The sequence below is a fragment of the Eumetopias jubatus genome, unplaced genomic scaffold, assembly GCF_037043125.1.
Source record: "Eumetopias jubatus isolate StellerSeaLion01/CBP00866 unplaced genomic scaffold, mEumJub1_p1.0 scaffold_9, whole genome shotgun sequence".
NCBI lineage: Eukaryota > Metazoa > Chordata > Mammalia > Carnivora > Otariidae > Eumetopias > Eumetopias jubatus.
In genome coordinates, this window is record NW_028274815.1 from 38,748,017 (window position 1) to 38,768,764 (window position 20,748).

At 40.3% G+C, this 20,748-nt stretch overlaps 1 protein-coding gene across 3 annotated transcripts in view; it reads left to right on the forward strand.

Annotated features, from left to right (window-relative positions):
- EIF2AK3 (eukaryotic translation initiation factor 2 alpha kinase 3) overlaps positions 1 to 18,824 on the forward strand; it is a 68,799-nt gene extending 49,975 nt beyond the window's left edge. For 2 of the 3 annotated variants that reach the window (XM_028122366.2, XM_028122369.2), the window contains exons 12-17: positions 2,194 to 2,343; positions 3,372 to 4,149; positions 8,014 to 8,181; positions 12,711 to 12,812; positions 15,869 to 15,931; positions 17,623 to 18,824. In XM_028122366.2, coding sequence (XP_027978167.1) covers positions 2,194 to 2,343; positions 3,372 to 4,149; positions 8,014 to 8,181; positions 12,711 to 12,812; positions 15,869 to 15,931; positions 17,623 to 17,823 — 1,462 coding nt within the window. In that variant the 3' untranslated portion in view covers positions 17,824 to 18,824. Of the gene's footprint in view, positions 1 to 2,193; positions 2,344 to 3,371; positions 4,150 to 8,013; positions 8,182 to 12,710; positions 12,813 to 15,868; positions 15,932 to 16,023; positions 16,094 to 17,622 lie in introns of all 3 variants that reach the window. The other variant, XM_028122368.2, reaches the window with a different exon arrangement.
- The last annotated feature ends 1,924 nt before the right edge of the window (positions 18,825 to 20,748 follow it).

The window sequence follows — 20,748 nt, forward strand, 5'->3', positions numbered from 1 at the left end:
TTGCAACTAGCGCCATATTGCTCACCTCATAGGCAATATGTCCTTTTTGGTATACTCCATCCTATAGGAAAGTTTCTGACTTTCTGAATCTTAGCTTCCAAGTGCCACCAGATAACCAGCTGTCAAAAAGGGGTGATCTATTTAGATTGTTTTGCCTCAACTTAAAAAAATCTGCCCCTGTTTTTGATTCTTAAACACTCAGGACTTTTCCACAGTGGATATCACCCTTTAAAAATAATCTATGTATTGTGGAAAACAGGGAAAAGTAGTAAAACAAAAATCATCTGTTGTCTTCTCTTCCCAGTAATGCTCACTATTACCATTTTTGGGTATTTCCTTTGACTTTTTTTCTGATCATAAATGTACCTAGTTAGTATCATAGTTAGCAATACAGACAGTTTAATCTGTTGCTTCCTTTATTGTATCCTTGGCATTTTCCATGTTATTAAGAGTATAAATGCCAAAATAAACAAAGTATTTTATGGCTGGATATTAGTCCAGTTGATACATGTGAAATATTTTGTTTAACTGTTTCTTATTGTTAAACATTTGGGTTTCATATTTGTTGCAGTTAAAAACAACTTTGCAGTGTCCATCTTTCATATAAATTTTTGACCACATCTGTTTCCATAGGATAGATTCCTAGAAGTAGCATTTCTAACTCAGAACAGTGTCATGCTTAAGATGATGGGCTTTGAGTAATGCCTTCTTTTCCATCTATTTTATTTTTTTTAATATTTTATTTATTTACTTGTCAGAGAGAGAGAAGCACATGCAGGGGGAGTGGCAGGCAGAAGGAGAAGCAGGCTCCCCACTGAGCAAGGAGCCCGATGTGGGACTCAATCCCAGGACCCTGGGATCATGACTCAAGCTCCTATTGATTCTTTTATTTTTAAGATTTTTTATTTATTTATTTGAGAAAGAGTGAGAGAGAGAGAGAGAGAGAGAGAGCGCAGGAGCAGGGGGAGGGGCAGAGGGAGAGAGAGAGAAGCAGACTTCTCACTAAACAGGGAGCCCAATGCGGGACTCGATCTCAGGACCCTGATCGTGACCTGAGCCGAAGGTAGACACTTGACTGACTGAGCCACCGAGGCGCCTGTAAGCTCCTATTGAGTCTTGATTAAATGTGTACTAATTGCTCTGTTGTCCTTGTAACTGGTAGTTAAACATTCTGTCCAACAGTTAGGGACACAAGATTGGGATGGATTTGTGTACTAATTCTTTTCCTTGGGACTAATTCTTTTCCTTGGTATATAATATTTGAGTAGTTTAAATATATGTGCAAGGCACCACATAGGTTATAAAATTAAGCAAAGCTTCTGCTCCCAAGAACCAGTAACTCTTTGAGGCTTTTGCGTATATACTCAGATAACTACAATGGAAGGAAGGTTGTGACCTGGTGGCTTAGATTTAAATAGCTTTTCATGAAAAAGTGCAGATGTAACTGAAATCAAGGAAGGCAAGCTTTTTGGAGGTGGTGACATTTGTGCTGGGTATTCAAGAGAGTAGCCTGTCACTCAGTAGACATATGTGTAGGGGAGGGATGGCCAGCTACACAAAATGGCCTGACAAAGGCTCAAGGAAAAGCACTTGGAGGTGGTATAGAGAATAGTTAGTGGGATCCCTAGAAATGTGAGATTAGATCCACCAGAAAAGCTGCCAAAGCAGAAAATCAAATCCAGATGCTTTTCTAATTAAACTTCATTGCCTGTGACAGTTGGTATTTGAGGCTTGCTTTAACCAAACCAACATGCTAATACAGGTTTTTTGGATGGTAATATGTGCCAATTACATATGTACCAGTAGGGTCGTTCTCCATCCTTCTGAGCTGCCATCCTGAGCTGTTTTCCGAATACTTCACTTACACCTATTCATCCTCCTATTGATTTAACATTAAGCAGTCTTTATAACTTTAACGATCTGTAGTCATTCATTTTTAGACGTCTAAGAAAGCTTTGTTTGAATGAGGCAATGTGTTCATAGCACTTATATTTAGAAGGAAGAAAAACCCTAAATGTATTTTTTAAACTACAAAACCTACTGTGTGGCTTTTTAGAATTGTGCCCCTAGGGCTAACTCATCTGTTTCTAATTTAGGATTCGAGAGAGAATTTTATTTTATTTCTTACTGGAGATATGATTACTTTTTCAGGTAAAAGCAACTTTCAGTGTTGTCTTTTTCTCTGTATTTTAGGGAGTTGGCTCGGGAAAAGGTAATGAGAGAAGTTAAAGCCTTAGCCAAGCTTGACCATCCAGGGATTGTTAGATATTTCAATGCTTGGTTGGAAGCACCACCAGAGAAGTGGCAAGAAAAAATGGATGAAATTTGGCTGAAAGATGAAAGGTAACTTGGTTAGACATAGACTTAAAATCTAGTACTTTTAGGCTGTTTTTTTGTTTATGTGAATAAAATATCATTTCTATAACTAGAGATGAGTTTTGCTTGTTTGTTTTAGGAAAAAAATGCTGTTCTCTGTCATCATGTTTTGGAATGTTCTCTAGCCACTTATTGAAAAGTTTATTTAAAAAAAGAAAGAAAAGTTTATTTTTTAGAATATGAATTTTAAAAATTATTTGTAGATAGGGCTGTATGAATTGTAAATTGCTAAGGGATTCACAGTGGCTTTTCTTTTTAAGAGGTTTTATCTGCGTTCATCACTTTTTTATTTTAGATTTTCAGTTTCTTGGTAGTTAACAGTTTACAATTCCTTTAAAACTATTAAACTAGTTTAAAGCTATTTGCAGTTAAAAATACTTAAGCTTGGGCAACCTGAAGATAATTCCCATATTAAGTATGCTCTGCTATAGGAAGGAAGGCTCTTTTAAAAATGCGTAAATGAGAACAAAGAGGAAGCAGGCTGCATATAGACCATTTACCAGTAAAATTCCTACCTAAAAGTACCAAACACAGCCCTAGATCCACGTGAAGTAACCTGTTAAGATGACACTTATAGACACAGTCGATAGCCAAACCACAGAAGGACCAAGTGAGGTGGCCCCACCGTGCAGGGCCCTGTGAGCTGTTGCCCTATTTCGGACAAGGGCTTACGAACCATGGCCACTCAGCAGCCTTGTCCGTGGCGGTCCCTCAGTGCTTTGTGTTTTGCATAAAGGCCCTGGCTGCTCTGGCATGACAATTGCAGGTCACTGTTTCAAGTCTAAAATTAAGCTTTCCAGTTGAAATTTTTTAGAAGAAATGGATGGAATATAACGTTCTTTGTCTCAAATAGCATGTTTTTGTTTCATCTGTGTGTCGTTTGTCATTCGGTACTGGCTTTTTTATAGATGAAGCTTTTAAAATAAAGACTGTACTTCAGATCATTTAATCAGCACGTATTCCCTCTCTTCCCTTTGTGTCTCTCCCACTTTTAGCACAGACTGGCCACTCAGCTCTCCTAGTCCAATGGATGCACCGTCGGTTAAAATACGCAGAATGGATCCTTTCTCTACAAAGGAACATATTGAAATCATAGCTCCTTCTTCACAAAGGAGGTCTTTTTCAGTAGGGATTTCCTGTGGCCAGACGAGTTCATCTGAGAGTCAGTTCTCTCCGCTGGAATTTTCAGGAATGGACCATGGAGATACCAGTGAGTCCATGGATGCAGCATGCAACCTCCAAGACAGTTGTCTTACGGAATGCGATGTGGAAGATGGTACTATGGATGGCAATGATAAGGCGAACTCCTTTGAACTTTGTCCTTCTGGAACTTCTCTTTATGAAAGGTCAAGGGAGAAAACATCCTCTTCTATAGTATTTGAAGATTCTGGCTGTGATAACACGTCCAGTAAAGAAGAGCTCAAAACGAAGCGACTGCATATTGGCAACCATTGTGCTAAGAAACTAACTGCTTTCAAGCATTCCAGTAACAAATCTTCTTCTAAACCTACTTTCTCTGTTTCTCCTCCAAGACCGACCACTTTAAGTTTAGATCTCACTAAAAACACTGCAGAAAAACTCCAGCCCAGTTCCCCAAAGGTATATCTTTACATTCAGATGCAGCTCTGCAGAAAGGAAAACCTCAAAGACTGGATGAACAGCCGATGCACCATAGAGGAGAGAGAGAGAAGCGTGTGTCTGCACATCTTCCTGCAGATTGCAGAGGCCGTAGAGTTTCTGCACAGTAAAGGGCTCATGCACAGGGACCTCAAGGTCTGTATTTGTGGAACCTCACCCAAGGGTTTCGGTCTGACCTGCTGTGATTGACAGCAGTACTTTCGATATTTGTCAGATTTTAACTGAAGTGCCCTGAAGAGCAAAGGAGAGGAAAGGTATCAGTCAGAGAGGGGAGCAGAGGCTTGGGGAAGTAGCCCGAGGAACCTGCTACAGAAAGAAGTCTCGTGGTTTGAAAACTTCAGGCAGAGCAAGTCTTCACTTCTGTGATGTGTTTATGTTCATTTTACCATAAAAAGTATTCCCGGTCCTCTGGCTAAAAAAGACAAATCCACCATGAGCAGATATACCCTGTTTTTCCTATGGCTTTGGGTAACCCTGACATAAGTTGAGTCTCAAGGGCTCCAAGTAGCATGGTGAAAGGGACCCAAGTGGAAGGAGACACATAGTTTCCTTCATTAGCCAGCTCTGAATTGATTCCTGAACGATTTAGGCTCTGGGGAAGGGCGTGAGAAGCTGGATGGAGAAAGAAAGCAAATAGTTAGCCAGGTTATTGTTTGCAGCTTTAAAGCCTTTGATTCTGTTTTCAGTATATACAATATTGAATACTGTGACAATGTGATATGCTAAATTATATAAGATTCTTACTAAAATACTCAATATATCCTACGTATGTGTTTCTGAAATAAGTATATGGAACTCTTACTTGACTAATTTCTGCTGTATTTCATATGCTCATAGTGATCATCAGTAAATGTATAGTGAATATATCAGTACTTTTCTGACGGAAGCGGCTTAAATTACTGATTTGAAGTATTTTCAGTTTTGTTTCGTGTAGCCAAAACCTTTTGCTTCAGGCACCAAAGTAACTACTTGGACAAGTTATTTTCTTCTCATATCAGCAGTACTTGTTTTAGTCCTTGAATATATTGTAAGAGTTTGGAATAAGGGGGACAAGAATTAGAATTAGTTCCTATTTTCCAAAGTAATTGTCACTTTGGATATAATCCAAAGTTATATATACTTTGTATATAATTTGTATATATTTGAATATACTTTGTATATAATCACTGTGCTTCAGTGATTTTGATGTGGGCCCGAACTGACTATCAGGAATTATTCTGCACCGAAGGAAAAGTTCAGAGATGATTTCTTTTGGTTGGAAAGGAGAAGACAACTAACTTCCAGGAAGCCAGATACTAACTTGAGAGGATGCTGGCTATTTGAATATAGTAAACATTTATCATTTGGTGAGAAACAACTGATATACACATTCTTTTTGTACTTAGCCCTTACTATACACACAAAATGCCAAGTTGAAAGGCAGTGTAATTATGTTTTCATTAATAATGACTATCCCCTGATTCTATAATGTTAGTGAGATATTAGTGAATATTTGCTAGATGCTACAGTATTGTCTAAGGATTTTTTTTATGTATTTGTCTATGTACCAAAAAAATTCCAGGAATAAAATTAATTTCCCCTAAGTTTTTTAGAAATCAAAAAGTTTGATTCCTTTATAAGGATATATTGTTCTTAAAGATTTCTAGGATGGGGCGCCTGGGTGGCTTAGTTGGTTAAGCCACTGCTTTCGGCTCAGGTCATGATCCTGGAGTCCCTGGATTGAGTCCCACATCAGGCTCCCTGCTCGGCAGGGAGTCCGCTTCTCCCTCTGACCCTCCCCCCATCTCATGTGCTTTCTCTCTCTCTCATTCTCTCTCTCTCAAATAAATAAATAAAAATCTTAAAAAAAAAAAAAGATTTCTAGGATGCCAGAAAAATTACCTCCAAGATTTTTATTCCCAGTTTAAACAGCTCTGCATTCTGTTCATTCTGATCCAAGTCTCTGAGCTCCATATTAAACCTTCTGCCCCCCTCCCACTTTTATTCCTTGCTCAATTTTTGTCATTGGCACTTTCCAGCCCCTGATTCTCCAGACTTCCTTCCAGTCTCTTCTCTTCCCCCTAGCTGGGCTTCACACTGGGCTTTTTGCAGTTCCTTAAATACATCGGGTCCTCACAGAGCCTGTTATTTCTCATTTAAATTCTCATCACACTTGTATTATTTATCCTATGGTTTCCCTGTCTGTTTTGTTCACCTGTTATTTCCTTAGCACAATGCCTGACACATTCTATATGCTCCTGTCATTTTATTTTGAATAGTCTTTTGTTTGCAGCCCAAAGGAAATTTATTGGCCCATGTAACTGAAGTGTCCAAGGTTCAGGGAAAGCTTTATCTAGGATCAAGTGATGTAGCCGGAATCTGCCTCCTGCGCCATCACCATTTCTTGTTTCCATTTTCAGGCATGCTCTCCCTCACTGTCCCAGGATAGCTGACAGCAATTCTCAGGGCTACATGTTATAAGTCTTTAGAGGTGGTTGGATAGATAGGCATGGGGAGAAAAGAGCATGGGAGAAAACCATCTCTTTCTCCCAATATTGATAAGGAGTCCCGGGTTTCCTTCTGATTGCTAAGCCAAGGACACCTATCCGTCCCTAAATCAGTCTCCTGGCCAGGGGATGGAATTGTACTGATAGACTTCTACAACCTCTGGATGTAACCTCAGGACAACATCCACCTGAACCATGGGGTTGCTGCACAGTTGGGGAAAAGGGAGTCCCCAAAGTCAAGTCAAGGTATTTCTGATGGAAGCACAGGGGGTAAAGGCTGGAGAACCCCCCTGCCCCCCAAAAAGTCTATTATGGTGTTTAGTAAATAACAGCTGACACCAGAAGTTAGGGGAGAGGAGGAGATGTGAAATTTAAGGCATCGCAGTCTGTGTTGTCTCTCACAACACAGATAAGGTCATCTGTGGGAGAGCAGGAGGTTATTACTATAGACTTTAGTATATGCAATAACTTAATTGCTTCGAAGTCAACATTGTAGAATAGTATTTTGGAGTTCGGGAATAAAATGCTTTATGTCTGGCAGTATTTGAAACCTGATGAAATTCAGTTTCATGAGCTAAATGGCTTCCTTTTTCCTTATTTTAAGGGCTCCGAATAGTGGTTATGTTAGCCACAGTTAGAGTAGGTGCTGAAGGAAAGATGATATATTTCACACAGGCAAGTTTGAGGAGCCCATGAGAAATCTGGTTGGATGTGTCCTATAAACAGTTACGTATGAGAGTTTAGAACTGGGGACAGAGGTCTAGGAGTACATGGGAGCATCCGAGTATTAGAAGAGCAGCACAAGGTTGTAGTGAAGAGCTCTTATTCTCCTTGGTAGCCTACTTCCCCCTCTGAGACACAAACGAAAGACGGGTCTATTTCATTCATTCATCAGAGAGAAGCGATGAGCTACCCTAGGGCAAGGACTGTACTGAATGCTGCTCCTGTGGCCGTGAACCAGAAGTGTTCTTCTTATGGAGCCAGACCGTTGGGTTTGAATCCAGCTCTATCACTTGCTAGGTGGATACCCTTGGGCACTTAACTTCTCTGGGCCTCAGTTTTCCCAACTGTAAAATGAGGGTCTAAGAGAACTAATAGGGTTGTAAGTATTACATGAGTTAATAGTAGTAAACCGCTTAGAACAACTCCTGGCGCATTGCCAGTGCTCTATATTCATTTCCTGTCATTACTCCTATTATTATCATGGCTTCAGTCATAAACATAAAAAGCTTGCCAAAGGAGAGTATATAGAATACTGAGATTGAGGACTGGGCCCTCGAGAATGTGATTCTCTAAGAGTTTAAATAGATGTTCAATAAATGCTCACTCCCTTTGCTACCCTTCCCTTTTCCTTACTCTAACAGTACTTGCTTAGCTTTGAAGGATTCCTTTTATTTTCTTATTAGTCTGTTTAATGCTTGAGAATATCTAGTTCCTTGTACTTCTCTTCCAGAGGAGAGAAAGTCTCCTCCATGCACACCTATCATGCTTTTGTCTGTCTTATTTTTTGCAGCCTTCCAACATATTCTTTACAGTGGATGATGTGGTCAAGGTTGGAGACTTTGGATTGGTGACTGAAATGGACCAGGATGAGGAAGAGCAGATGGTTCTGACCCCAATGCCAGCATATGCCAGACACACAGGACAAGTGGGGACCAAGCTATATATGAGCCCAGAGCAGGCAAGTTTTTTTCTTTTCCTTCTGAATTAACAATGGATTTTTAGTTAGCATGGCTGCAAGCTAGATATGCCCCATGAATCTCCATCCACATTCTTCTTAGAATAAGATAAAATCTGAAAATTACGAAAACTGGCACCCAGGCAACACAGTCAGGGTACAATTTCTACAGCCTGAATTGGGGATGGATTAAGAAAAACATAGTGCATAAAACATGCACTCACCCCTGAGCCAGAACCTGACAGCAACCAGAAATTTAGAAGAAAATTTTGGATGCCTCTTTCCCAAATTTAACTCCAGTCCTTCTTTTGTACACTCTGTAAAAACTTGTTTCAGAGCCAGCTAGAGCCAGATGTCCTGTACTGAGCTGCTCGTTCCAGTAATTCACAAGCAACTTCTAGGATGTACCATGGCAGGAAAGAGAGGTAGATGGGCTGGAATATGTTGCCTTGTGGGGATGCTCGGTCTCCAAAGGAAACCACTGTGAACAGGACAGCCTGGAAGAGTGGTTGGAATAGGGCATCCTGGGAGCATCAGAGAAGCATGCCCAGCCCAGCTAATGATACTCACAAGCTTGTATATGCTTCTACATCAGTGGTTCTCAAAGTTTTTGGTCTCAATACCTGTTTATACTTGTAAACATGATTGAGAACCCAAGAGTTTTTCTTATGGGATTTTATCTATCAATATTTGCTGTATTAGAGGATAAACTTGAGAAATTTATAAAAATTTTATTTATTTATTTTAAAGATCTTATTTATTGACAGAGAGCGAGAGAGGGAACACAGCAGGGGGGAGTGGGGGAGGGAGAAGCAGGCTTCCCACGGAGCAGGGAGCCCGATCCGGGGCTCAATCCCAGGACCTTGAGATCATGACCTGATCCCAGGACCCTGAAATCATGACGTGAACTGAGGCAGACACTTAACGACTGAGCCACCCAGGCATCCCAAAATTTTATTTATTAAAAATAGCAATATTAAGCCTATCACATCTTAAAGGTATTTTTATGAAAAATAAATATTCTGCAAAATAAAAACAAATCAGCGAGATGAGTGACATTTGTTTACATTTTTGCAAATCTCTTTAATATTTTATTTTAAAGAGCTAGATTCTCTGGGGGCCTGGTTGGCTCAGTCAGGTAAGCATCGACTCTGAGCTCAGGTCTTGATCTCAGGGTCATGAGTTCAGGCCCCACATTGGGCTCCACGCTGGGCATGGAGCCTACTTAAAACAACAACAAAAAGAGCTAGATTCTCATATCTGCCTTTGCATTTAATCTGTTGTTCTGTTATTTTGGCTAAAGTAAATGAAGAAATTCTGACCTTGCACAGATAGTTGGAAAGGGAAGAATATTAAATAGTATCCTCAGGTAATTGTGGGTATTCGTCTTTGTTAGTGCATCAAAACTCAGTAAGTGATAGTTTCTTAAAAGTTATTTGCCCTGGAGCGCCTGGATGGCTCAGTCGTTAAGGGGCTGCCTTGGGCTCAGGTCATGATCCCAGGGTCCTGGCATCGAGCCCCCCCCCCCCCCCCCCCCGTGGCCAGCTCCCTGCCCCACAGGAAGCCTGCTTCTCCCTCTCCCACTCCACCTGCTTGTGTTCCCTCTCTCACTGTCTCTCTCTCTCTGTCAAATAAATAAAATCTTTTAAAAAGGGGGGGAAGCTAAATGAAATATATATTGGCCCTTAGATATAGTTGGCATTTGAACATTTATTGATGAACTAATTAAAATGAGATACACTTTGATTTCAAATTTCTAAGACCACAAGGAAACATGAGTGTATTTGAAAACAGACATTGTAAATGTCTTTCTGTGAACACAATGCAGTAAAAAAAGATGATAGTGATTTGATTTTGGGTTTTTGTTTGTTTTGCTTGTGTTTTGGATAGCTGGAAATTTAAAACACCCTCCCTAAATAATGCAAAGCATTAAGAAAACAAAGAAATGAAAAATAGGGAAATTCATAGGAAGTTATCAGACTTCTATTTTATTTGAAAGCCCTTCATTATATGAGCACATTACTGTGTAAATGATTCAACATTCTGCCTCGAAGGCCAAGGAGCTACACATTGAACACGAATAAGAACTGATACCAGAACTGGTAACAGTGGAACAATAAAGTCACAACATGATGGTAGATTTTTAGAGTTTTAAATAAAAAAGATATCCTCTCTAGCAAATCTACTTAAAGGGAAAAACCACAAATAACTTTAGAAATTAGCAACTAGGATACATGTAGCAGAGATTTTAATTTATAAGAGACTATTATTATACATAGTTGATCATTCACAAGCAAAGGTATCCAAACTGGCTTAAGGAGGAAAAGAAATCCATTGGCCTGAGTAATTCAATCATTCTAGTCAAACGATGTGGCCAGCACTTGGTGAAAGGGGAAATTAAAACTGTATGAAATATGAAAATACTGTAAATACATGCTTATATCCATAGGAAAAAAGGTCAGAAGGAAGAGCCAGAAAATGTCAGCAGCCACTGCTTCTGTGTGGAGGGCTTTGAAAGATATTTTGGACGTTTTTGTATTTTCCAATTTTTCTACATAGGCATGTATCAGAATTAATACTAAAAAAAATAAAATAAAAAAATAAAAAATAATACTAAAATGCTTTTAGCATTTTTTTTTTCAGAATTATTCAAGAGGCTGGGAGTATACCTTCACACTTTTAAGTATTATGAAAACAAAATGGGAATGACTAAATAAAAGGACTCCTATCTGGGTGCTTAGGAGAGAAGGTGGGGAGCCCCTCCCCCCAACCCCCACACCCACACCCCGCCCCCAAACACCCTTTGAAATAGAGGACTCTCCCTCCACTCCCAGTCCGGATCGATCCCATTATACTGTTTATTTTTTTTCACAGCATTTTTAACTCTCTGAAATTGTTTTTTCCTCCCCTCTAAAATATAAGCTATCAGGAGAGACCTAGCTTTTCTCTTGTTTTACTTTATCCCCAACACCTGCAATGGTGCTAGAATTAAAGCAGGTGTGCAGAAACGTTTGGTGGATGAGTGAATGTGAATGTCACTGAAAACATAAACACTAGGTGGTCTTGGCCACCCCACACATTGCTGTGTTCACTGTATCACAGCTTGCGGCTGACGTGTGTGCACGCACGTGTGTTTGTTGGAGGAAAGGGTTGCTATCTGAAAAAGGGAGAGATCTGTGATAAGTGATAACTATGTTTGTTCATAAGTGATGCTATGTTGTTGTTGAAGATACTGGAAATCAAGGATAGCTGGAAAATTTGCCCTTGACAGCGCACAGTAGTGAAAATGTAGTTAAAAATGGACAGCCATAATTCTCTTAATAATTTTCTTGTTATTCTTCTGTATTTTTCTACATTCTTATATATATGTATATATATATAAGAATATAGAAATTGTCACTTTATAAAATGTCCCCTTAAAAGTCTCTCAGAATACTTTGTATGAATTGTCTTACCGGAGCTTCAGAAGCTGTACTAAGACATTGTTTTAAAATACATTTTGGGACACCTGGGTGGCTCAGTTGGTTAAGCGTCTGCCTTCCGCTGCCTTCCACTCAGGTCATGATCCCGGAGTCCTGGGATCTAGCCCCACATAGGGCTCCCTGCTCTGCGGGAAACCTGCTTCTCCCTCTCCCACTCCCCCTGCTTGTGTTCCTTCTCTCGCTGTGTTTCTCTCTGTCAAATAAATAAATAAAATCTTAAAGAAAAAAAAAAAAAGAAATGCCTCTATGGAGCGGTTTCAAAGTGATGCCCTTCTCTAACATTTGCCAAATATGTGCCTAGGGTAATTTTCACAAATAAAAGGGTTCTGCTAAGTCCCAGGAGGTCACTTTTAATTTGAATGAGGCTTTGTTTAATAGAGTAGTTGGGCTGCAATTCATCTGTTCATTTGAACAAATAAGTTTTTATTGAGTGCCTTCTCTGTACTTAGCCCAGTGCCGGATGATGGGAACACCAAAGAGGCAGTTCCTTCCCTCCAGGACTTTATAATCTAGTGGTGAACAATAAGAAATAGACACATGTAAAATACAACTAAGAATGCAAAGTAGTCCATAATTAAGTGCGTTAATGAGGGCTAACCACAGTTGATTAGTGGTTTGGAGTAATGAAGATTTTCTCATAAAAATGGGTGAGGTCTAAGATGATTAGAAATGAGAGATCTGCTTTAGATAGTGTTGGCTTTGAAAATCTTCACCTCGGGGGTAGTTGAGCTGCTTTGACTGGCTCCCACAAACTTTTTTAGCATTGCAAGGCTCCAGGTTTCTGCGGGGCCTTTTTTACTGATGCATATCTCTGAGCAGTACCTGGGCTTTCCTTCTGTAATGCTGAGTAGTTTAATTACTCTTGCTGTAGTGAGTTAAAGAAAAGAAGCTGCAGAGATCATTAACTCTTTGCTAATGTTTTTACTCGGACAGTTACCTCTAAACCAGGAAGTGACTAGGTTAATTTTGGGATTCACTAATGCCGGGTTACCAGTTTTATGATCTCTGTTCATTTTTTTCTAAGATTTCTTCTTTATATCGGTATTTCAGATTCATGGAAACAACTACTCTCATAAAGTGGACATCTTTTCTCTAGGCCTCATTCTGTTTGAATTGCTGTACCCATTCGGCACTCAGATGGAGAGAGTCAGGGTAAGTTCCCCCCTACTCGAAAAAGGTGGAAAAAGAAAATACTTTTAAATTTACATAAGAAAGCATTTTAAAAGAAGAATAAGTTACCCTTAATGCCAGCAGAGCAGTTCACTGCAAGTAGAAAAGTTCACATGAGCATTACAGGGAGGATTTGTAGACTATTTGCTTCCATCTCAAGCTCAGTCTTCAAAAATTTCTTGTTTGTTCCTTGTTGTTGTGTCAATTCATCATAACAATATCCTGCACTCAGTAAATTTGTAATACGTGCAAAGCGAGGGGGACGTCAGGGTAATGGGGATGGAGAGGGAGTGACACGGTTGGATAGTTGGTCAGAAAAGAATTTTCTAGAGGGCAAGTGACCATACACTCATACACTTAAAAGCTGGCAAGTAAGCATAATTAGTGTTTTTTTTTCCTCTCAAAATAAACTGTGACCATGGTTTTTAAAGAAGACTACTGAAAGGCTTTTAAAAGGAGGCCAGTCACATTTTTCCCCATTGTTCATAGGTGGTCACCCTCAACATTTCTAACCATTGTCCCAGGTACATACCTCCATATTTCCAAAGTTTATGCCCTTATCATACCATTTCTATATCAATTTTACTTCTTATCTGTTGACTCCTGTCCATAGTAGAAGAGGATGTAGTTCTCACATAGAACCAAAAGGCTCAGCTGTTCTAACCAAAAGGACGTACCAAGTACTCTGTACAATAAATGGGAAAAAAGGAAGAAAATTAAAAAACCTGAATGACTAAATAGCAGAACATTCTAAAAGCTTCTAGAAGGATATGAAACAGGTCCAATATATGTAAAGAATCAGAATCATATGGCATCAAAATTTATATAGTTACAAGAATATCAAAGACCCCTATCGAGAAAGTAAAAACACAACCTACAGAATGGGAGAAAATATTTGTGAACCATATATCTGATAAAGCTCTAGTAATCCAGAACATACAAAGAACTATTATGACTCAACGAAAAGACAAACAACCCAATTAAAAAATGAGCAAAGGACTTGAATAGACATTTCTCCAAAGAAGATACACAAATGGCCAGTAAGCACAACATCATTATTCATTAGGGAAATACACATCAAAACCACAATGAGATACGACTTCATAGCGTTTAGGACAGCCGTAATAAACAAAAGAAAACAGAAAATAACAAGTGTTGGCAAGGATGTAGAAAATTGGAAGCCCAGTACATTGCTGGTAGGAATGTACAATGGTGCAGCCGCTGTGGAAACAGCTCGACTGTTACTCAGAAAACCAAACATAGAGGGGCGCCTGGGTGGCTCAGTCGGTTAAGCATCTGCCTTTGGCTCAAGTCATGGTCCGAGGGTCCTGCGATCCAGCCTCTCATGGGGGGGGCTCCCTGCTTAGCAGGAAGTCTGTTCCCTCTCCCTCTGCCCCTCCCGCACTCAGGCTGCTGAAATGCTGGTGCCTCATTCTTTGACATGAGATCTTTGGAACTGTTTTATTTCCCTTTTTGGAAGCTCCTAGGGCTCTCCCTTTATCAGTGCTGTTAGGACATTTAGTCCTTTCATTGATCCTCCTCTCCCCCCATTTTTTGTACTTAAACTGGTAGGTCCCTTCAGTTAGGAGATGTGACTCTCAGTTCTAGCAAATTTCTTGTGTTAATTTTTGATAAATTCTTCTCCACTTTTTGTTTTCTTTTTCTGAACCTCCTGACTTAATCCTATAAATGCCTAACCTGTTTTTTCTCCTACTTCCCATCGGTTTGTCTCTTTGTGTATTGTTTTTTGCAAGATTTCCTTAATTTGTTATTCCAATTTCCTAATTTTGTATTTTGACAATCCAGTTTTTAATGTCCAAGATTGTTCCTTTTTATAACATTTCATTCTTGGGGCGCCTGGGTGGCTCAGTTGGTTAAGCGACTGCCTTCGGCTCAGGTCATGATCCTGGAGCCCCGGGATCGAGTCCCACATCGGGCTCCCTGCTCGGCAGGGAGTCTACTTCTCCCTCTGACCCTCTTCCCTCTCGTGCTCTCTATCTCTCATTCTCTCTCTCTCAAATAAATAAATAAATAAAATCTTTAAAAAATATATATATAACATTTCATTCTTTTTAGGATTCAGTATTTTATCTCTGAGAATCTCAGTTATGTGTATTTATTTGCCTTAAGTATTGTCTCTTTCTTCTGGAACATAAAGAGAGTGATAATAGGGCGCCTGGGTGGCTCAGATGGTTAAGCGTCTGCCTTCGGCTCAGGTCATGATCCCAGGGTCCTGGGATCGAGTCCCGCATCAGGGTCCCTGCTCCTTGGGAGTCTGCTTCTCCCTCTTCTCTCTCTCTCTCTCTCTCTCTCTCGAACCCCCTCTGTCGCTCATGAATAAATAAAATCTTTAAAAAATAAAATAAAAAAAAGAGTGATAATATGTATGAAAATTCCCTAATGAACTTTCAAAAGCTTAGTTATAATACTCAGTAATTAGCACAATTGACTTGAGTGGTTTTTTTGGTTTTGGTTTTGTTGGTTTTTTTTTTTTTCACTCAAAAAAGAAGAAAAAGAAGAAGAGGGGTACCTGGCTGGTTCAGTCAGAAGAGCATGTGACTCTTGATCTTGGGATCATGAGTTTGAGCCCCAGGTTGGGCACAGAGATTATGAAAAAAAGAGAGAGAAAGGAAGAAAGAATATACTCTTTCATATCAAATACAAAGAGGCTAGATCCTAATAGAAAAAGTTACCCACTTAAGGGCACAAATGTATACTCATGAATGAGTTATTTTTTACACAAATCAATCCATTCTCAGTTAAAATCCAGGTGTCAGTATAATGTGTACAATAAAAGCATAATTATATCTGAATTGTTTTCTAGATTTTGATAATTTGATGGCACGTAGATCTGTGCTCATGAAGCACTTCAGTGTAGATTATCAGGTCAGGAAAAGCTGTTGATAAGTTTTCCATCTGTTTAATATTCAACCTTTCTTCTTCGTCACTTCATTAGAGTATCAAAAAAAATACATTTAAATAAATGGATCCATATATCAAAACATTTAAAAGCAAGTAACACTTTTCTTTCTTTTTAGATCTTAACTGACGTAAGAAATCTCAAATTTCCACCACTATTTACTCAGAAATATCCTCGTGAGGTTTGTATAATTCTAATCTTTTGTTTTCTTGAGAATCAAATTTAGAACTTAAAGGGCCTTCACAGTTAATTCACCAATTTCCCATTTTACAGATGAGGAAGCCAGAGGTGTAGAGAGGAAAGGAACCTGATCCCAAGAGCACACAACTTGTTAAAATCACAGGTGGAAGGGAACTCGGCCCGGGGTCCTTGGTGGGGTCTTTGGCCGGGTGTTCTGTGGTCCCCACTGGGTGACTTCCTGTTGTACGCGCTAGCATCCTTCTCCTTCAGAAAGGCTGAACTCCTGGCACACTCGGGGCAATAGAGCTACTGCTGTGACTGCCACTAATTTCTTTATTTTAGTGAATTTGGGAGGGATCTTAAAAACTGGCTTCTTTCTTTAAAAAGGAGGGGGTGTCACTGATTTCCATTGATTGGAGTTAAAGCACTCAGAGTGAGTGACACAGTAAAATTGCTCAGAAGAGTAGGAAGGAAAAACTAAGCTGGTCCTGATGGTAAAAATTGTGTGTAATGAGCCTTGGAAGTTTGTTTTTGTTACTTTTGTCATTTTTATTCCATAATATGTTTGGTCCACAAACACATCATTTTAAAATTTACACATGGATACATCTTGAATTTTCTTAAATAATTAAATTGAAGTAAGTTAGACTGTCTTTTAATTATCAAATAGGGAAAAATCTAAATTTACCTGTCAGTAATATAAGTTATAATGAAGGACTGCATTAAAAAATGAACTTTATAGGCTGGCTCAGTCGATAGAGCATGCGACTCTCGATCTCAGGGTTGTGAATTCAAGCCCCACGTTGGGTGTGGAGCCTACTTAAAATAAAAGAAAATATATTTTTTTAAAGTATAATATAGAGATACAGTAAGCTAAAATGAAATATGTTTGGGGCGCCTGGGTGGCTCAGTCGTTAACCATCTGCCTTTGGCTCAGGTCATGATCTCAGGGTCCTGGGATCGAGCCCCGCATCAGGTTCCCTGCTCGGCGGAAGGCCTGCTTCTCCCTTTCCCATTCCCCCTGCTTGTGTTCCCTCTCTCGCTGTGTCTCTCTCTGTCAAATAAATAAATAAAATCTTAAAAAATAAAATAAAATAAAATGAAATATGTTTTACTAAAAATTACTTTGTTATATATTTTGTAAAACTGATGAATCAGTTTCCAGGGTGTCTTATAAGAATATATGTTACATTAAGAAGGGCTCAAAAAAAAAAAAATCAAGAAAAGGGGTTAGGTACTGATCTCTGGCATGATTATTTTTAATTGAAATTTTTATTGAGATAATTGTACATTCACATGCAATTATAAAATGGAATCATTTTTAAAGTCAGATTATGTCTGTGTTTCAAGGATGTGACTTTAAGACCCGTTATTATATGTTAGAAAACAACCAGTTACCACAAAATGGTCTATGTTTATTTGGAGCAGGGGTTGGCAAACTATGTCCCATAGGCCAAATGCAGCCTGCTGTCTAATTTTGTAATAAAGTTTTATCGGGACACAGCCATACCCATTTATTTACTTACTGTCTATGGCTGCTTTTGTACTTCAATGGCAAAGTTGAGAAGTTGCATCAGAAACTGGCCCGCAAACTTAATATATTTACAGAAAAACTTTTCTGACTCCTGATTTAGTGGACTGTTTCATGGTCTAAACCTGGCCCTTCATTTCAAAATGATTATTATATTTCAGTATGTGATGGTTCAAGACATGCTCTCTCCATCCGCCATGGAACGGCCTGAAGCTACCACCATCATTGAAAATGCTGTATTTGAAGACTTGGAGCTTCCAGGAAAAACAGTACTCAGACAGAGGTCTCGCTCCCTGAGTTCATCGGGAACAAAACATTCAAGACATTCCAGCAACTCCCGGAGCCCTTTGCCAAGCAATTAGCCTTCACTTACATTTGCACCCCTAGCAGGTGACACAGAATAGCCTTTTAGGAATGTGGCTCTCCAAAATTGTGAACTTGAAAATTTTGTTCTTTGCTCAATTTTATTTGGGACTACTTTTTGTAAGTCATATTTAAACTGGATTTGGGGGCATAACCTAATTTGAGCCAACTCTGTACTGCTAAACTCCAGGAGAGGGCTATCCGTAAATCACGTGTGGTCCTTTTTCTTCAGTGGTCTCTTGAAACTGGCTGGCCAAGCTTGATAGCCCTCACCTTTGCCTGGGGAGGTAGAAACAATCCCTAAAATATAAAGAGAGAATTAAAAGGGAAATATTTTTATAGTAAAGAAGAGAGTTCCTACAATGTGGTAACTATATTCTAGAAATATGCTTTCTAGAGACAAGATGATGATTTTGAAACTAATTTCCAAAAAAAGCTGACTCCATTTTTGTCCTGGTGTGTAAATGCAGAAAGAATCCATACCGTTTTGGAAGATGAGTAGCACAAATTGTATAATGGTTTATGTCCATAGCTAGTTTTATAGTGATATTTGTAGCATTAAATAGCTTTATTCCTTAGATGGTTCTAGGGAGAGTTTAAGAGCTTTTTTGTACTTTTACCTCCAATAAAGGGAAAATGAAGCTTTTTGTGTAAATTGGCCAAAAGTTCTGGTTTGGGGAAGTAAAAAGCTGTAGTAAGACATGAATCATATATTACAACTAACTTCTTCAATTATGGACTTTTTAAACCTAATGAAATCTTAAATGTTTTATGTGTAATCCTGTAGGTTGGTACTTCCCCAAAACTGATTCTAGATAACAGTTTCATCATCTAACTTGCTAACATGTTTTTATTTTTCACTGTAAATATGTTTATTTTTTATTTATAAAAATTCTGAACTCAATCCATTTGGGTTGGTGGTGTACAGAACGCACTTAAGTGTGTTAAGTATTGTGACTTCTTTCAAGTCTAAATGATTTAATAAAACTTCAAGAAATTATTTATAGTTGACTCTTATTTTGGGGAATTAGCCCCAAATGGTAGTTTTTCAAATTTATAAAATGGGATCACGGGTCTAGGAAGGGTCATAACCCTACTTTCAAGAAAACTTTTGCTAACCTATTCCAAGCAGGTGTGTCTTCTCTATTCTTTCCCAAAGACGTGACAAAACCCAAGTCTTTTTCAGAAGTCACCGGACTCATAACCAGGAGACGTTCGCCCGATGCCTACTCCGTGCCAGGGACTGGGGACAGAAGGAGGACCCCGCCCTGAAAGGAGACCTTGCAGAGCCCAGGGCTGGGGCAGTGCCGGCTGTGCTGGTCACAGTGTGTCTGGCACATACCCTGTGGAGGCGCGATTCGGACCTGCTGGGCGGACGAGGCACTCACCAACCCGACACAACCTGTCGGGGTGGAAAATGCGTGATTACTTACATTTTACACACAAGTAATGTATGCCCCCGAAGTTATGAGCAGTGCGTAAGCTGGAAAAGCACGTCACAGGTATTTGTGCTCTCTACCGCACAGTGCAGTTCGGACGTGGTCTTCCTTCCGGGGTTCTGCTTGGCTCGTGGCCAGCCCATCTCCCCCTCTCTTCTTCATCTCTTGGTCGGCCTCGTGGACCCCTTACCCCTTTCCTCGTCACCCTGGGAAGGGGTCCTATTGATCTCTTCCCAGCACGCCACTCAGGCCCAGCTGCAGACCCTTTCCCTCACAACGCCGAGAGCTGGCCATGGCAGGCGTCATTATTGCCCTTCTCTTTCTGGTGAAACTCGACTCCCAGAAAGGATGCTACGATGTGCCCAGGACCACAAAGCCAGAGCAGAACCAGGACCCAAATGCAGGTATTTCAGTTTCCAGTCAGGGTTTTGCCTACTCCCTTGTACCAAGCTGTCTAAGGATTTGCACATTTCTTTTATGACAGAATTAGACCTTTTTTTTTTTAAGATTTATTTTATTTTAGAGAGAATGTGGGGGGGGCAGAGGGAGAAGGAGAGAGAGAATCTCAAGCAGACTCCCCACTGAGCCTGGACCCCAATGCGGGACTCGATCCCACAACTCCTGAGATCACCACCTGAGCTGAAACCAAGAGTCAGCCACTTAACCTTAACCTGGGGCGACTGAGCCACCCAGGCACCCCAGGCCTTCTTTCATTTGAATTCTACGTGTGCCTTTGCTGGCTAGCAGCAGGAAAGCAGGCATGGGAAGTGTAGGGGCTGGGCCAGCGGGACCTAGCAAGTCCTCAGCATAGCCAGGACAGAGTCTGCTGCATCCTCACCCAGAACCCTTTCTCCTGACGCCACACCCTACCTCTCCCTTCAAGGTGTTGCTTTTCCGGCACTTTTCTGAGTCCCCTGCCCCCACACTTGCCTCTCCCTCCAGCACTTAGCATTGTCAGGCTGCAGATGGGCCAGTCCTCTGGTGCAGATCAGCCTTCTTAATAGCCAAGGCCCCAGAGGGTAGGGGCGCACCTTCTCGTCATCCCAACAGCATCTAGCCTAAAGCTTGGTGCTTGGTGACAAGGCTGTGGAGTTGAATTCGGAGAACGTATGCTGTGGCTGGCCCAGCTGCAGCCCTCAGGAGGTGGCCAAATCAGAAGGGAAAGAAATGTCCCCATGACTGCAATAATTATTTAGCAAAAATGGGGAAAAGATGCTTGAACAATCCTAATGCGAAAACTGAAAGTGTCACATCCTAGAAGGTTCCTGAAGGAAGGGGGCCTTATGCTTCCATTTAAATGAGAGGAGCAACAGGCTGGAACACTTGGCACCATGGGGCCCCCTTTAGCTCCTTCCTCAGCTGTCCCTGGAGGGCGAGGCATCCACCACCTCCAACCGGGCCTGCAGGGGACGGATTGCCGTGGGAGAGCCACGCACACCTACTGACACGGTGCCAGGAGGAAGCACGCGCACATCTTCCAGATTC